This window comes from Rhinoraja longicauda, chromosome 22 (assembly GCF_053455715.1).
Source record: "Rhinoraja longicauda isolate Sanriku21f chromosome 22, sRhiLon1.1, whole genome shotgun sequence".
NCBI classification, from domain to species: domain Eukaryota; kingdom Metazoa; phylum Chordata; class Chondrichthyes; order Rajiformes; family Arhynchobatidae; genus Rhinoraja; species Rhinoraja longicauda.
Window position 1 is genome coordinate 15,780,514 of NC_135974.1, and position 18,670 is coordinate 15,799,183.

General features: G+C 39.9%; 1 protein-coding gene across 2 annotated transcripts in view; it reads left to right on the top strand.

Moving 5' to 3' along the window:
• The window catches only part of LOC144604425 (casein kinase II subunit alpha), an 85,333-nt gene that overhangs the window by 37,427 nt on the left and 29,236 nt on the right, over positions 1-18,670 (top strand). The window contains exons 3-6 of one of the 2 annotated variants that reach the window (XM_078418819.1): positions 3,230-3,341; positions 4,974-5,075; positions 12,081-12,131; positions 16,245-16,304. In XM_078418819.1, coding sequence (XP_078274945.1) covers positions 3,230-3,341; positions 4,974-5,075; positions 12,081-12,131; positions 16,245-16,304 — 325 coding nt within the window. The remainder of the gene's footprint in view (positions 1-3,229; positions 3,342-4,973; positions 5,076-12,080; positions 12,132-16,244; positions 16,305-18,670) is intronic. The other variant, XM_078418820.1, reaches the window with a different exon arrangement.

Here is an 18,670-nt window from a genome sequence, read left to right on the forward strand (position 1 = left end):
ATAACTTAAAAAATATAACACCAATTTCAATGAAACTTCTTCCATTAGCACCAAAGGGATGATGGTTAGTAAGGTGGCCCTAAAATTGTTGCGCTATCGTGACTGTTTTGGCTGTAGTTCAGCAACAAACAAACAAACAAGAGTTTTAGTATATAGATATTGAACCTCTGCGTACCTGTTACTAAAGCCACCTTTAAACAATTCTGCTATGTCGTCCATTTTAACTCTTAATGCATCTTATCCATGTGTACAACCTAAAGCTCTATTTCTACAACAGTCTTTGTGCACACCCTTGAACCATGTCTCCGTCAAATTTCAACTTGCTCTCGCATTCTGTTTGTTATTGTAACCAGTTCTATGTATTGGCTGTTGAATGCACTGCCACTTCTCTTCCAAGGATGCCGACCTTGAAGTTCTTCACTTTCTATGGGACTTTTGCCTTTTTTGACTTTGTTCGCCCTCAGTGGTTTCCCTTGTCTTTGATAAAATGTTGACTAAATTCCCTTCCATTGCCACAACTTTTAACCTATCCCAATGGCAATCCTGGCTTCGCCTTATGACAGATATCCCCTTCGGCCCACTTTTCTCAACCCCCCCCCCCCCCCCCCCTCTCTGCAGCTTAAAAGCAACTTGTTTTTCCTCCCTCATTTCTGGCAAAATGTCTGATCAGATAAGTTGATTTTATTTCTTTTTCCACGGTTGCTACGGACTCCATCATTTTCCGTTTTTATCTTATAACATAGCTGTCATAGCCAACCAATCTGCTTCCATGGCCCCACATCCTCATTCTACTCCCTGTGTTGAACTAAGTATTTCTCCATATTTGAGGGCTATTCCCCTGTACACTGTCACTACATGTTTAGTTTAGCTTCATTTAGAAATATATCGTGGAAACGGGTCCTTTGACTCACTGAGTACACGCTGACCAGTGATCCCCATACACTATCACTGTCCTACACACTGGGGACAATTTACAATCTTTACTAAGCCAATTAACCTACAAACCACAGTGCCTCCCCTTGTGCCGCATGTGGTGCCATGCGATTAGTTTTTTTTCGTCTTTAGCTACCGTTGCATTCTTTTCCTGTGACCTTTCAGCTGTTTGCCAGACTTCAATAATCTTATGAAAAGTGTCATGGACCACTGTTTTAGTACATTAATGTAAATGAATGCAGTTGTGACAGAAGCAGTAAGATCGGAGACTTCCAGGGATAAGGTTAGGTTGAATATAATAACACATTGTAATTTATTAAAAAAATTCTACACCTAATTTCTGTTTGTTCAGTTGTAAATTTGCTTTCTTTGTTTTGAACAGTTGTTTTGTCCCAGCCATATAGATCCTTTCCCTAGGCTGTGTAATCCCTAACCAATAGACTAGGCAGGTGTCCTAATGTCAACATTAGTTGCTGTGCAAATTAGCTCTGCAGGATGATGCAGCAATACAGCCAGTTAATCAAGCCCCTCTTTCCCACCCTCCAACTCTACCATCCCTGTTTATTTGAGCTTTCATGTTTGATTGAAGTGACCTTAAAAATTTGTGAATATTTTCAACACCAATCATACAATTGGGTTAAGTGTGTGTCTTGTATTGTAAATTATATTTATAAACCCAGAATCTGACATCTCATTACAACTTTGCAAAATAGATATCATATTTATTCTAGTTCAAAATGCCCCAAAGATGCACTGGAAGTTTTCATCCCTCTTGAATTGATTCCACTGCCTTCCACATATATATGCAATTTGTAGGCTGTGTCTATTAATTCAACACCTTCTAGATCACACGTTTGCTTGTCTATTGGCAGAAATTCTTGAAAATGAAACACCAAAACAGCTAGTCTATATTTACATTTGCAATAGTCTACCTGAAAATGTGGCCAAAACCAATCTCTAATTTGTTTTAATGTATTGAGCATGAGAGTTGAAAAGTATGTGTGGGAAGGAAGTGCAGATGCTGGTTTACACCGAAAACAGACAGAAAATGCTGGATTAACTCAGCAGAACTGGCAGCATCTCTGGAGAGAAGGAATGGGTGACGTTTCAGGTCGAGACCCTTCTTCAGACTGAGAGTCGGGGGAAAGGGGAACTAGAGATATGGAAGGCTAAGGTGTGAAAACGACAGATCAAAGCAGACAACAATCAAGGAAATGTAGAATGGTTCATTGTTGGCTGAGGGGACTATAAAAGGCTTGACCGGATGCTGCCAGAGATGCTGCCCGTTCCGCAGTGTTAAGAAGCATTTTTGTGAAATGGCCCGCACAAACAAGATGGATCACGTGGCCCTCTGTAGTGCTTTACATTTATATGATCCTGGCTAATTAGTTTCACATTGCAATGACATTAATGTAAAAGTTGTGATCGATGGCCCTTGCTAAAAATTCAAACTTTTCTTGTGTTGCGATCATCTGTCTTGCCCAACGATATATTTTAATAAGAGCACAAGGAAATGTGGCTTTTCAACATCTTAAATGTAATTATTAATCTCTGTCATTGGGGTATATTTTGCATCCTCTTTAGGACCACTCTGTTCCATGAGAATTTATTCATTGGAGAAAATTGGACATGGGGTGAGATGTGTGGTGATACAATTGTGAATAAGACATAACTAGCAGATTTCAATTCTAACTCCAAAAATGTTCACCAATTGAAAGCTTTCATTTGCAATACTTGGGGAATGTCCAGGAAATGCAGAATTACAATTTACTTTTTGTTTTAGAGATATAGGGTAGAAACAGATCCTTCAGCCCACCGGGTCCACGAGGACCAGCGATTGCCGTACACCAGTTCTACCCTATGGATTAGGGACAGTTTACAGAAGCCAATTAACCTACAAACCTGCACATCTTTGGAGTGTGGGAGGAAACCGGAGCACCTGGGGAAAACCTACGTGGTCACAGGGAGAACGTACAAACTCTGTGCAGACAAGCATCCACCACTGTGCTGCCCAGGAAAAATAAACTTTAAAAAAAGGTGCTCATCTTTCGCACAATCAATTTTACCATTTTGCTATTGAGGGCAAGGATGCAATATTTTCAACAGAAACTGAAATACAAATTTCTACAGGTGGGGAAAGCATTTCAGGGATGTTTTATATTTCAATTACAATGAAGTCTAATAAGTTGGAAACAATTTTGTGTTTTCATTTTTGTTGGCTAAAGTTGTCTTTAGGTAAAAAGTGCTTTGTCTTTTGAACTTTTTTTAAATCATGTATTCTTTTTGTTTCGTGCAGAAATCAAGATGACTACCAGTTAGTTCGTAAATTAGGTCGAGGGAAATACAGTGAAGTGTTTGAAGCTATTAACATCACAAACAATGAAAAAGTAGTTGTTAAAATACTTAAGGTAAGCCATGCTTCAGTACTGATTAACATTGCACACTAATATTTCATTTTCACAAGATCCATGTTTTTGAAGCATATGTTGCTGAAATAAAAGAAAAATTAGACTAAGTACCCTCCCAGCTCTACCAGTTTCATCTTAAGAGATGTGAATAAGAATATGAAATATTGAAGCCATTCAATTGACATCTGGAGCACCATCCAGTTAATCAGAATACAGCCATAACATGGCCTAACAGCAGAGAATGCCCAAGCTAGACAAAAGTGCTGGAGTAATTCAGTGGGTCAGGCAACATCTCTGGGGAAAATGGATAGGTAACGTTTTGGGTTGGGACCCTTCTTCAGACTGATAATGCCCCAAGTTTTTGATTTATCATTGGGTTTGCAGTAGCGAACTTCATCAAGAAGTACTCATCCCCATGAAAACCTTGGGCTACAGTCTTCCATGCACTGATTTGAACCAGATTGAATAGAAATTTAATGAAGAGAGATGCACAGAAGTGTGAATTCTGTTGGTGTTATGTGATCCTTATGGGATCAGTAGCTCCAGTGTAAAACTAATTAGAGACTTGCATTTTTTTTCCTGAGCCAAGTTCAGTCCTAATATGCGGTTTCTTTGTCTAAATACTGTTCCCTGAGCATTGAATGCCTCCAAAGATTTTACACAAGTGCCGATTCTTCTTTTGTGAGTCTTGGGAGAAAACATGACTTCATATTTGATTGTGAGGAGTGTCTGGTTGATCATAATTAAGATTGAATCTTGTTTGAGTCAATAAATGCCAGCTTCTTGCACCTTTAGCAGAATTTCTGATTTTTAAAAAAAATGTCTTCCTGACATTCTGTAAATGGTCCTGGTCTGCTGATCCAGCAAAGGAAATTCTTATCTTGAAGATGGTGCACAAAAGTTCACTGGATTGCTTCCTGGGATAAATGTGCTCATTTGAGGAAAAATAACAAAGAAATACCTAACACCTCTAGTAAAGCTTTAGGAGGTGACTTCATTGAAATGTATAAGATTCTTATGGAGCTTGACAGGGCAAATGATGTGAGGAAGCAAATTGAGAAAACAAATATAATTCCTTGGAGGCACTGGAGACTGCAGATGCTGGAATCTATGGAAGGGGTGGGGAGGGGAGGAGAAGGAAAGCAGCTGGAAGACCATGGCAGGTCAGGCAGCATCTTCAGAGGGACTGTATTTAATTTTCGTTATAATCTGTGTGGGAAAGCCTTTCTCCCTTCCTAGGTGGCAAAATTATTAGTGGCAAACTGGAGACTTGATTCACTTCAAATGTCAGTGCATGATAATATTCCCTTATTTCCAAAAAATGATTGTTTGAAATTCTACGTAATCTTTTAAAGTTTATTTTTCTGAATTCAACGAAGGGATTGTTTGTGCTATAGAGCTGCAATTGGTGCTGCCCTGTCTGGCCATGGAAGTTATTTGATTTGTATCTTGATTTGACTTTTTCAATTGTCTTATCTATTCATCCCTGTGTACTATTAGGGGAAACTTTTTATCTCTCAAAAAGTATACAACTTTAGCAGTTGTTGCATGCATGTTGACGTATGGTCACCAAAAGGATAAATGAAACAACACAATTTACTTTATAATATTTTATATTTATTTTTCCTGTAGCCTGTAAAGAAGAAGAAAATAAAGCGTGAAATTAAAATATTGGAGAATCTGCGTGGCGGTCCAAATATTATCACTCTCATAGATATCGTCAAAGATCCAGTGGTATGTGAAGATTTCTATTCTTTCATATCCTTCTATTAACCTCCTTTAATGGTATTACACTTATGAAAGTTTAATTGTAAATAATTTACATTGGGGAAAAGTTTTTGTTCTTTTGTACAAATTAAAAACCAAGAAAACTGATCCTTGAAATCACGAGAATGCAAATAAGAAAAATATTTAAGATTCAGCATTTGTTATTGTCACATTTTTCTATGGATTAATTGATTATGCTTCCGGTGTACCTCATTTAAATTGCTGGATTTCTGAACAGCCAAATGATTTTTATTCCATGGATTAATTCTACTTGAGTTGCATTACACAAACGTCATTACTATTATCAGATTCACGATGACAGTGTTCACAGTAGTTAATTGAATACAGATAAATTCTTAGCAAACTTGCTCAGTAATTTTTTGCGATCATTAATAGGTCAGTGGTTTTATCAAGAACTAGACCAAGTGGACCCGTTGGGCCCAAACCTCTCCTGCATTGGTACAGCACCCTCTCTCCCCCTTTCCCCTCTCCCTCCCCTCCCTCCCTCCACCCCTCTCCACCATCCCTCCCTAGGAGATAGATTTAAACTTTGAAATGTGAATAACTTTAAAAATAATCAAACTTTAGCACCAAAGGGACAACGGTGAATAAGGTGGGCCTAAAATTGTCGAGTTATCGTGTACCGTTTTGGCTGTAGTTCAGGAACAAACAAACAAACGAGAGTTTTAGTATATAGATGATGGCCGCTGAATGGTACCCCACACTGAGCTGCATTCATCAGATGATATCTTAAATCTCTATTGTGTTAACTAACTTTTTCTAGAGTTTGTTTCAAAAATGTGATTTGTGTGATTGGTAAATGATGCCAATTCCTTTTCTGCCTGTTGCCCGAATCCCAAGTTGTCCAACATTTGCATTTGTTGTTTCGTTCAACTGGACACAATTCCACATGGTTTTGAGAATGAAGGGTGACTACAGGTACACTCATAGTTTGTGAACAAAAATGCCACTCATTTAACATACATTTTTATGATGTACTTTGTAGAACATTCTTCCATGCTGACTTTTAAATGCAAAATTGCTTGTTTCGTCACATTACAGACACAGTAAATTGATTGGCTAACTTGGATGCTGTATCATCTAATAATCTGGATGGATAAAGTTGATCAGATTGAATATGTTGCTGATCTTGTAATCTCCATGGAGACCAGCTAACATCTGTAGTTAATGATTTAAATTTGGAGAGAACAAGATCATACATTGAGTAATCCATGGAGTGAATGCATGATTGTTCACAGATTTTTTTACATTTACCTTTTAGAAAAATAGAGTTGCCTATATTTTTTGTGATAAACGTATAACATCTTCACATAGTTTGACAATTATCAAGAGACGTGGAATTTAGCTGACTCCCAAGTTATGATTACAAAGCAACTTACTAGGAACTAACTCACTTTCAATAACGTGAGAATTTAGCATTCATGGGAATCAGCAAGATGTTACAATAAGTAAGAAAGTGCTTTGTACAGTTATATTTTGTCACTTTCAACGGGATCCCACTACTGACCACATCTTCCCATCTCCACCTCTTTCTACTTTCCCCAGAGACCATTCCCTCCGTAACACCCTGGTTAACTTGTCCCTTCCCACCCAAACCACCCCCTCCCAGGTACTTTCCCCTACAATCGCAGGAAATGCAACACCTGTCCCTATACCTCCCCCTTCAACTCCATCCAAGGACCCTGACAGTCTTTTCAGGTGAGGTAGAGGTTCACTTGCACCTCCTCCAACCTCTTCTGTATCCACTGGGACTCTTGTATATCGGCGAGACAAAGCACAGGCTTGGCGATCGTTTCGCTGAACACTGCTCGGTCCACCTAAACCTACCTGATCTCCCGGTTGCTCAACACTTTAACTCTCCCTCCCATTCCCACACTGACCTTTCTGTCCTGGGCCGCCTCCAATGTCAGAGTGAGGCCCAGCGCAAATTAGACAATAGACAATAGGTGCAGGAGTAGGCCATTCGGCCCTTTGAGCCAGCACCACCATTCAATGTGATCACGGCTGATCATTCTCAATCAGTACCCCGTTCCTGCCTTCTCCCCATTCCCCCTGACCCCGCTATCCTTAAGAGCACTATCTAGCTCTCTCTTGAATGCATTCAGAAAATTGGCCTCCACTGCCTTCTGAGGCAGAGAATTCCACAGATTCACAACTCTCTGACTGAAAAAGTTTTTCCTCATCTCCGTTCTAAATGGCCTACCCCTTATTCTTAAATTGTGGCCCCTGGTTCTGGACTCCCCCAACATTGGGAACATGTTTCCTCCCTCTAACGTGTCCAACCCCTTAATAATCTTGTACGTTTCGATAAGATCCTCTCTCATCCTTCTAAATTCCAGTGTATACAAGCCTAGTCGCTCCAGTCTTTCAACATATGACAGTCCTGCCATTCCGGGAATTAACCTAGTAAACCTACGCTGCACGCCCTCAATAGCAAGAATATCCTTTCTCAAATATGGAGACCAAAACTGCACACAGTACTCCAGGTGTGGTCTCCCTAGGGCCCTGTACAACTGCAGAAGGACCTCTTTGCTCCTATACTCAACTCCTCTTGTTATGAAGGCCAACATTCCATTGGCTTTCTTCACTGCCTGCTCTACCTGCATGTTTCCTTTCAGTGACTGATGCACTAGGACACCCAGATCTCGTTGTACTACCCCATTCTTGACACCATTCAGATAATACTCTGCCTTCCTATTCTTATCACCAAAGTGGATAACCTCACACTTATCCACATTAAACTGCATCTGCCATGCATCCGCCCACTTACACAACCTGTCCAAGTCACCCTGCAACCTCATAGCATCTTCCTCACAGTTCACACCCAGCTTTGTATCATTGAAGGAACAGCACCTCATATTTCGCTTGGGTAGCTTGCAGCCCAGCGTTATGAACATTGACTTTTCTAACTTCAAGTGGCCCTTGCTTTCCCTCTCTCTCCATCCCCTCCCCCTTCCCAGTTCTCCTACCAATCTTACTGTCTCCAACTACATTTTATCTCTGTACCGCCCACTCCCCTGACATCAGTCTGAAGAAGGGTCTCGAATGGAAACATCACCCATTGCTTCTCTGCAGAGATGCTGTAACTCCAGCATTTTATGTCCACCTTCGATTTAAACCAACATCTGCAGTTCTTTCCTACACATTATACAGTTATAATATTGCTTGAATTGCAACTACCAATGCAAAAAAAGTATTGAATGAAAGGGATGCCCTGCAGATGCAGAAAAGCTGAAATAAAAATGGTAGATGCAATAGCAAGTTGGAAGAAGCATGACTCAAAAAAACCTGCACTTTATGGGCCTGAGCTACCTAACAGAAGTTCAACTCACTGCATATATAACAGCTTTCAAAGGCCTGGTTCTAATTATGTCCAGTCTTTCCACTGACTGGTTTGCAGGCATCAAACGTTTTTCACTGTACCTTGGTACACATGACAATAAATCAAACTAAACTAAACCAATTAATTTAATTCTCCCACTTTCTCCTGTCCTTGGGGGTGGGGAAAAAATCCTCAACCCTTTCGAGTTTTAGAAAAAAAATAACATTCTGTTTTCCACCCCTTACATGGTTAGACATTCCATGTCCTAATAAATTGTTACGTAAAAGAAATCTTCTGCAATTTTCTTTGCTAAATTTATGCGTTCTGACCGATACACCTTATTTTTGCCAAAGTTATAGCTTTGGATCAGTGGTCAATTTATTAAGATGAACAAATGAGTCTGAGAAGGTGGTGGATCACTTCCTAAAATGATAATAGAAGTCCGAAAGAAGGGACCATCCACAACTTTTCAAACGTCTTTGGATCTGCCAGTTGCACCAGAAGACCACATGTTTGCCTGCTGAATAAATTACATAGTTTGGGTATCTGCCAGTTCGAAGAAAATTCTTCAAATTCATTGAAAAGTACACAATTCTTAAGGGGCATGACAGGATTGAAATTGCGCTCATGTTTCTCCTGTCTGGGGTGACAAAGTGGCACAGGTTGTAGATCTACTGCCTCACAGTGCCAGGGCCCCCGGTTCTATCCAGACTTCAGTGCAGTGTGGAGTTTGCATATTTGCCCTGTGACCATATGGGTTTCCCCTGGATGATTCGGTCTCCCATATCCCGAAAACTTGCCTGATTTGTCGGTTAATTGGCCTCTGTAAATTGTCCCTTAGTGTGCAGGGTGGAGATGTGAAAGTGGGATAACATCGAACGAGTGTAAATGGGGGATCAATGGTCAACGTGAACTGACAGTCTGGAGAGTTGGTTTCCATGCTGTATCTTGCAATCAATTCAATCAATCATGGTCTGAAAGTAAGGGAGCAGATAATCAGGACTGCAATAAGAAGGAATTTCTTTGCTCAGAGGATAGTGAATCTTTTGATTTCTGTACCCAAGAAGGCTGTGGAGGCTCAGTGGCTGAGTATATTCAGGACATGAGATGGATTTAAGTATAAAGGGAGATGGGATTCGGAGATAGTTTAGAAAAATGATGCTCAGTTGGAAGATCAGTCATGATTTTATTGAATGGTCAGCTTTATGTTCTTGTGTTATGTAAACTCAAGTTCTTTTGGGATTTGTATTGTTTGCATAGTTTCAAACTTTTTTCATTTGCAAACATTTCACCAAAATGTTTGTTTTAGAAAATCTAAGATGAATCATAGTCATGTTAAATGGTGGTTAGATGTTATTTTCATCGAATGATTTAAGGAGATTGATGAAATGTAAAATAGTCCAATTATAGAGGATTAGGAGAATGATAGGAAGTTTTGTCTGATTATGACGAATACGTTATTAATCTGAAAGCTTTTTTGATTTGGTGTACTTGGAATGCTAAATTATTACTATTTTTGTTATTTGTTTTTTGTTACTTTTCCATTTTGTTTTGTATCTCTTGTTTTCAGCACTAAACAAATTCATCAACTTAGTTGTAATGTTTCTTGTAACAGAATATATCAATTTCTACGCATATCCATCCATCTAATAAACTTTGATGTAGATAATTTATTTATATAGGTAGTTCTGCTGTAACATGTTTTTCAACAACGCAAATTAGATATTGCTATTGATGAAGTGGGGAACAAATTGGCTACAATGCAATTTTGATTGGGAGCAAAAGAAACATGCAGGAAAAAAGCTGTCTCGATAAAACTGTTTCCATGTAACCTCCCCACAATAATCAAACGCCATTGTCTCTTAAGAACACACCTACTACTTTCACTATGGGAGGAAAATTGAAATTGATATGCGATCACTTCTATTAACACCTGAGCAATATTATACTATTGAACAATGTAACATGCAGCCTTTAATATTTTTCACTTGTAGTACCAAAAATAAATTTATGGTTATTAAAAAGACCGCTTGAAAATCCTGTGGGGGAAAATGTTTGTTATATTGCAAGTCTAAAACTAGTTTTTAATCCTTTCCCCTTTAACACATTTGTTTTTACAGTGCGATTTGCTATAAAACTGGCATTATAGCAGAACTCCCTGTATTGAATGCCAAGTTAAGCACATAATATAATTCAAAATAGGAAATAGAGTTAGATTGAGTATATTCCACCAATTTAGCTTGAATTAAAACTAGTCGGTGGTAAAACGACCAGTATTTTAAGGCACTAATCTACCAGTGTTTGATACCTAAAATAATCACCACCTTTAAGGAGCCCAGAATTCGTGGATCATTTATTTCTCTCAACGGCACCAATCCCCACAACTTGATCTTCATCTGACTTCTTGTCCCAATGATCTGACTGGTGGTAATGAGCCATGCAGGGGTGGCTTGTATGGTCATAATTTCTCCCTTTTTTGCATGGTTGCATTTTCCAGTGTGTGATTTTTCTGCAAGTCCAAGACATGCAAGTTTGCTCACTTGCCCAGTACTGATATTTTTTGAAGTTCAAACTACTTAATTTGCATCTTGTATAAGTGTGGACAAATTACATTGCATTTTATATAAACGATCTGTTGTATTAATAATTTTTGTAAAATAGGGGTGTCCCGAATGATTGCTTTGTTCCCACTGGGAATTTTTAGCTGCAAATGTGTGAAGTGCTTTGTGGTTTCCAGAGGTTCATTTTATTGCAAAAGCTTATTTAAAGAGCAAAGTGCTGTTTTAATTATAAAACTCGGTATTGGTCATTGCTTCAATCTAGTGCTCTTTTTACGGTGTTTGTGTACATTAAGGGGTCAATTAATTTCATTTGGAGGGGTTATTTTTCAGTGTCTGTTTATAATATGAAGGGGTATTTGAAGTGATTTGAAAATCAATGGCTAACTTCATATAGTTTATGTTCTAAACATAATGTTCAATGCTGAAAAAGCCAAGGCACATTCTCAATATTTATTGGCATTGTCCATCCCATTATTATTCTAATGGTGAACATTGTCAATAATTTGGATCATCCTGCCAAAAGAAACCAGAATAGATGCAGTCTCTTGTCAATGGACTGATTATGTGATAACCTAAATCATTTTCTTCTCCAGCTTTTGCTCACCCATCTGCAGTCAAAATCCCCTCACTGTATCCACCTATCATTTGCCAGGCTTTGTCATACCGCTACCTCTTTCCAGCTTTCTCCTCCCCACCCCACAGCAGTCTGAAGGAGGATCGCAACCCGCAACGTTGCCTGTCCATATCCTCCAGAGATTATGCCTCACCCGCTAAGTTGCTCCAGCACGTTATATTCAATGCGTATGCTCCAGCATCTGCCATTCCTTGAGAGCTCAAAGCCTTTTCACCACCCACTTTACAAAAGTCATGAACCAAACAAAATATTGGTTAAGTGGCAACTGCAGCAACACTCCATCTCAACATTATCTAAGACAAAGATGTTTATTTCTCCAACACTAGTGTACATCAGCTTCAGTATGCACTATATGCAATGGTGCGAGCAGGGTAAGTGTATAAAAATTAAAAAAGATAAACTATTGATATTTCTCATGCTTTGTTCTTCCCTAGTCACGGACACCTGCTTTGGTTTTTGAACATGTAAACAACACAGATTTCAAGGTAAGATTGGACCTTTTTTAAACCAGCTATCTGCATAGTAATGGTATTCATTCCCCCCCCCCCCCCCCCCCTCCATTCTCTATTCTTGATGCAGCCAAGTGCAAACCTTGCTTGGGTGGATATAGCAGACCATTTAAAGCCAAAGATATTCATCCATCCACATTCATCTATTAGGGGTGGCACAGTGGCGCACCGGTTATTGCTGCCTTAGAGTGCATGGGGCCCAGGTTCGATCATGACTACGTGTGCTGTCTGTACGTTCTCCCCATGACCTGCGTGGGTTTTCTCCGGGTCCACCAGTTTTCTCCCACATTCCAAAGACTTGCAAGTTTCTAGGTTAATTGGCTTGGTAAAATTGTAAATTGCCGCAAGTGTGTGTAGGATAATGTGTTAGTGTGCGGGGCTCGCTGGTCGACATGGACTCAGTGGGCCAAAAGGGCTGTTTCCGCACTATCTCTAAACTAAACAATCGCCCACATACAGTGGCTGCGGATCTGTTGCAGTATTTTCGTTTCACTTGGTACATGGGCAACAAATTGTCAGTTCAGCTTTCTTTCTATAGTAGCATATCCAAGACTGCAATAGGTAGTTGTTCTCTGAAAATCTTATTTCTGTGCCCACTGTTTAATCCATGCAACATTCTCCAACGTCCACTGATTCTCAATATTTTTTTCTCCACATGTGACTTGGTACATTAAATAGACTTTTCAATCCCTGGCCTCTTACTTTAAAATTCATCTGAACACGTCTTTTAATTAACATATCTCAAGTCCCAAAAATCTGCTGACTGCTTGTTATCAAAGTTCATGATGTTTCAAGCAGCACAATAAATTTTCTGTTCATGCCTTTTAAAAAGGATATTTATAAAAGGGAACTTGCGTTTACAGCGTACAAAGATCTTCCCTTTAACAACAAAAATATCCTTTTACTAATTATGAAGATTGTGCTTTAAAAAAGTATATTTGTAACAGGAAAAAATCTGACTGTTAATAGCTCTGATCTCCTGAAGAATATACACATTTTAAACAGGCCATCCTGCCCCCTCAAGTCTGTTTTGCCATTCAGTGGTGCTGATCTTTTATTTGATTCTACTTCGCTGGTCTTGAAGGCAATTCTTATTGAATCACCCCATAAAGTGCACAAATTGCACTTTGCTTAAAGGGAAAAGGAGCTCCATTTTGGAACTGTTTGGCCTCTAAATCTTTCCCATAATGGTGTAACCTGAATTTTTTGAGTGTTCTCAATCTCATCTATGTGACCAATATTTGCATCATCTGCATACTTTACCGTGCCCTCCATGTTTAAACCCCGTCTTCAGAGCACACTGTGGAACCCTTCTAACATACATTCAGTCACAAAAGCAGCTGTCAGCTGTTCCCCGTTGCTTACTGCTGCCGAGCCTAGTTTGGATCCAATGTGCAACTTTCTTCTGGATTCCATAGGTATTTACAATTTTGACTGAGTCTTGCCAAAAGCATAGCTAAGATCCATTAGATATCATAAAACATACTCCCTTTATTGGTCCTCCTTGTCACCTCCTCAAAAAAAAAATCGATTGTTAGTCAGGCATGATCTTCCCATAACAAATACTGACAGCCCATGGTAAATGTGTGCTCTTTTATGGTTTAGCCACCTCTCAAAATAATTCCAATAATTTGCCTGCCACCAGAATTAAATTTACCATAATGACTCAGTTTATTCCTTCTTCTTTAAGTTATGGTCCAACTGTTGACAGGGAATAAGTCGCACACAGTATTACTACTACTGATTTAAATTCAAGATTTTGGTGAGTTGTGGAATTGGAAAAAGAGATGCTGTGCTGGTGACTTAATCTAATGAAGACGTGGCAGAGCACCTCTATTTTGTGACTTGTGGAAATCTAGGATGATTCCCGTGTCCCGGGCACTGATGGGTGCAGAACGTATTGTCAACCGGGTTCTGGAATTTGAGCTTTGGTTGATGTCTCAGTTGTCCATTTAAGAGGCTTTTTTTTAGTGTAGTTAAGAGATACAGCGTAGAAACAGGCCCTTTAGCTTGAACCTGTGTCTCCGATGCTGTGAGGCAGCGGCTCTACCGGCTGCACAACTGTGCTGCTTTCCTGAGGTCGTTGCCCCACAGCTCGAGAGTGCAGATGGAGGGCTGGATAAGTGGCCGAGTGAGAGAGCAGGCAGGTACTTCAGGATATTCTTGTGGGCATTTAGGTCAGAATTTGAATCTGAATCTGATGGAGGAAGGAGTGGAGACAGAGGATTTCTCTGGGAGTTAAGATGGCATGGCTCAGCTCTATAGAAAGGAGAGATGATAAGGACTGAGCAAGCAATAATTATGTGGAGAGTGGGGGGCATGGAAGGATAAATTTCTGGTTTGGGGAGCAAAGACCTGTTTCTGTGGTTACCGATGTAATTCCACGATGGCATGTTGTTTTCCTGCTGCCAGCAGCATGATATCATTGACCAGTTGCAGACATTCTTGAGGAAGGGTTGAAGAGACAGGAACACAAGACTGCAGATGCTGTGATTTGGATCAAAAGACAAATAGCTGATAGAACTCAGCGGGTCAGGCAGCACCAGTGGAGGCTGAGGGGTGGTCGACTTTTCAAGTTGAGACCCTGCATCAGGGCTTTGACCTGAAACATTGATCATCTCTCTTCCTCTACAGTTGCTGCCTGTCTACTTAGCTCCTCCAATAGTTTGTTAGGTTTTGTTTTGCTGAAGAGCCAGAGGTTGGGGTCCAGGTTGAACGAACAACATTGTGAGGAAAACATTTTTCTAATTAAAGGTTTCTTTTTAAGGTCATGTGATAGGAGTAGAATTAGGCCCTTCGGCCCATCAAGTCTACACCAATCATGACTGATCTATCTCTCCCTCCTAACCCTATTCTCCTGCCTTCTTCCCATAACCTCTGACACCTGAACGATTCTGTATGTTTCAATGAGGTCCCCCCTTATTTTTCTGAACTCCAGCGAGTACAGGCTCAGTGCCGACAAACACTCATCATAGGTTAACTTACTCATTCCTGTGATAATTCTTGTAAACCTCCTCTGGACCCTCTCCAGAGCCAGCACATCCTTTCTTAGATATGGTGCCCAAAATTGCTCACAATATTCCAAATGCAGCCTTACCAGCGCCTTTTAGAGCCTCAGCATTACACCCATGTTGTTGTATACAAGCCCTCTTGAAATAAATGCTAGCATTGAGTTTGCTTTCTTTTCTTTTGGAGGGAAGCTTTTTGATTCAGGTCCATCACCGATTTTTCCAGCACCTTTGGTTCCATAGCCTTACTGGATTATCTATTTTGCCAGACCAACAGAGGTCACGGCCTCCGAGACGAGACCAACGGTACCAGAACAGTCTGCTGAGGAACCACGATACCGGCCCACAACATTGGCCGCAGAAGTCGGCTATGGGCAGGGATCTACTGCTCCAGCTGGACCAGAGTTCCAGAACCCCGGCCACAGGGGACAAATTTGAGCTGCCAATTGGAACAGACGCCCTAATGAGGTTGAGTTTGGTCGCCTAATCCGGCCTAGGTGCCCCTGAGGAGGGGGCTCAAGTGCGATCACGTAATTTGTCTGGGTTAAAGGATGCGCCAGACCACCAATTGCTGGAAAATCGGTGTTGGACTTGTACTTATAAACCCCCTTGCTGCTTGTAAATGCAGATAGTCTAATCCGTTTTATTGCTTATTGCTAATACTATTACTATGGTCTGGAAGAAATTAGAATGGTAGGGTCACAAGTTTCATCATGCGATGACTGACTTCTGCTTTGTTCCTTCCTAATGTAATGATCATTGAGCTTCCATCTAATTAATTGTAGAATTCTGAGAGTTTTGCTGATGTATATTTAAATTCTTGGTGTCATTACTGAGATTGTGAACTTGAAGCCTCAATGCGATTGTCCATCCACCCTCTCATCTTACTATTAATACCTTTACAGAGGTTCAATTTCTAATGCCGTGCTCTGCTCCATTTTGCAATTACTATCCATGTATATGGAGTGGTAATATGTTTTGTCATTGATCTGTGTTTAAGTTTTGTTGCATCTTGATCTTGCAGTAAAACATTGCTGACTCAATTGAAAATATTAACCTTTTCTGAATGTATTTCCTACAGCAGCTGTACCAGACCTTAACAGATTATGATATAAGGTTCTACATGTATGAGATTTTGAAGGTATGTTGGAAAAATATTTAAAGTGTTTATTAAAAGGATAATAACTGATATGGAGCAAAAATTAGAATAATTGCACAGCATAATCCAGTAACTCCTGATGGTCAATCCCCCAGAATAAATAATTTCCTTGATAGTTTACACTGAGCTGACTACAATTTTAATACCCATTCCTTCTTTCCTGAGATGCTGCCTGACCTGCTGAGTTACTCCAGCATCTTGTGAATAAACAATTTTAAGGAGGTCATTTGACATTTGTGTCAGTTATGGATTCAAACTCGAGAGGCTTTCTCAACAGAATTTTTGATTGGAATGCCATTACTGCTGTGGAATCTATAATTGACTGCCAGGCCAAATTGTAGTGCGTGGGCCTTAGATTTACTGCAGATTTTGATGAAGATGATGTAGTGAGATCACCTTTACAAGGTATAGGGACACATTTAGTAGGGATGATTACATTGATTCACAGATTAATTAGTCAGCTGAACAGCAGCCCTATTTTTAAATGGTGGGTTCTTCTAGAATATAATTTGCAGGTTCAGGTGGCAGGTATTAACCACTCAAATTTATTTGTGAGCAATCAATAGTCTAAAATCATGATTAAGTGACTTATAATCCATCCTGCAAGTCATAGAGGACCCATGCTCTTTCTTGACACAAAATGTTGGAATAACTCAGCAGGTCAGGCAGCATCTCTGGAGAGAAACAAAAGGTGACATTTCGAGTCGGAACCCTTCTTCAGACCTGAAGAATCAAGAAGAATGAATGAAGACCAGAGTCTGAAGACAGGTTCCAATTCAAAACGTTGTCTATTCTTTTTCTCCAGAAATGCTGCCTGGCCCTCTGAGTTACTCTAGAATTTTGCGCCTACCTTCAGTATAAAACAGCATTTGTAGTTCTTTCCTACACCATGCTCTTTCCACCCTTATTTGGCAGGTGTGGTTAGAATATCCATGTAAGTAACTGCAGTGGATTTTGTGTGTGGAGGCGATGGGGAAAACAATCAAATGGCACTGTTCCACCATAATTTTGAAATAGGGTAGGTCCACCAACTTCATTACTGTATCAATTGCTGGAGAGTTTTATAGAGTCATACAGCATAGAAACTGGTCCTTCGTCCCAACTTTCCCATGCTGACAAAGATGCCCCCTCAATACTAGTCCCACCTGCCTGCGTTTGGCCCATATCCCTCTAAATCTTTCCTATCTTTCTACTTCTTCAAATGTTTTTTAAATGTCATCATAGTTCCTGCTTCAACCACCTCCTCTGGCAGCTCATTCTGTATTCCCCCCATCATTGTGCGCTACTAAACCAGGGTTCCCACACCCCTATCTCTATTCTGCATTCCTGCTTTTGCTCAATACCAGCATGTCAGTATTCTAAGCACTTAAGCTGATGTCACTGTACATCACAGTCAACATGAATTGCACCAAGTGCATTTAGTTTGGTAAGCAGTGCTTGTTTTTCACAAAAGGTATTTTTGGTGAATTGTGAATCAGCCAGTTATCTATAAATGCCACTGGCACACACTTTAATGTGCTCTGATGCTGTCCAAGGCTATCAATGAAACTGGACTGCTGCATTTCAGTCTTTTTTTATGATGTGTAAGTGGAGTACCAAGTAACTGGAATTGGGAGCAGCCCGTTCAATTCCTCAAACAATTTAATTAAGATTGGACAGATTGTAGGTAATTTGTTTCATAATTCCATTTGTAGACACAAGAGACTGCAGATGCTGGAATCTTGAGTAGAAAACTAGCTGTTGGAGAACCTCAGCAGGTCAAACAGCATTTGTGGATGGAAATGGACAGATAACGTTTCATGTACTGACCCAAAATATTGTCTGTCTATTTCCCTCTACAGGACTGCCTGACCCACTGAGTTGCTCCAACAATTTGCTTTCACCTCAATTCCATTTATTTGACATAGGTCCACAATCCCTTGATATCCCTCCATATCAAGAAACGTATTATGGAAAAGGTGCTTTTAATTTTTATTTCTGAGTGGCCAGCTGCTAATTTTAAGATTGTCACCTTATTCTTAATAACCACATGGAGGAAACAGTTTATCTCTCTTAGTGGACACTTTAGTCAGAACACCTTTCAATCACCTCTACTTGGCAAGTATTTAACATGTCCCTGAGCATTAGCTTGATATTTCAACCACTGCAACAAAACTCTGACGAAGAGAGCATGAAGGTGAGAACAAGTTAATGCCAACCTCCTGAATGTTGATTAATTTGGCTCCAATATCGACAGATTGTCTCCCAAAGGGTGAGAAAGATCCTGTGTGATAGACCTTCTGAATGGGAGTGGCCTTTCTCACATCTTATTCCTATTCTGCCATTCAAAAAATTTATGGCCTTATTAT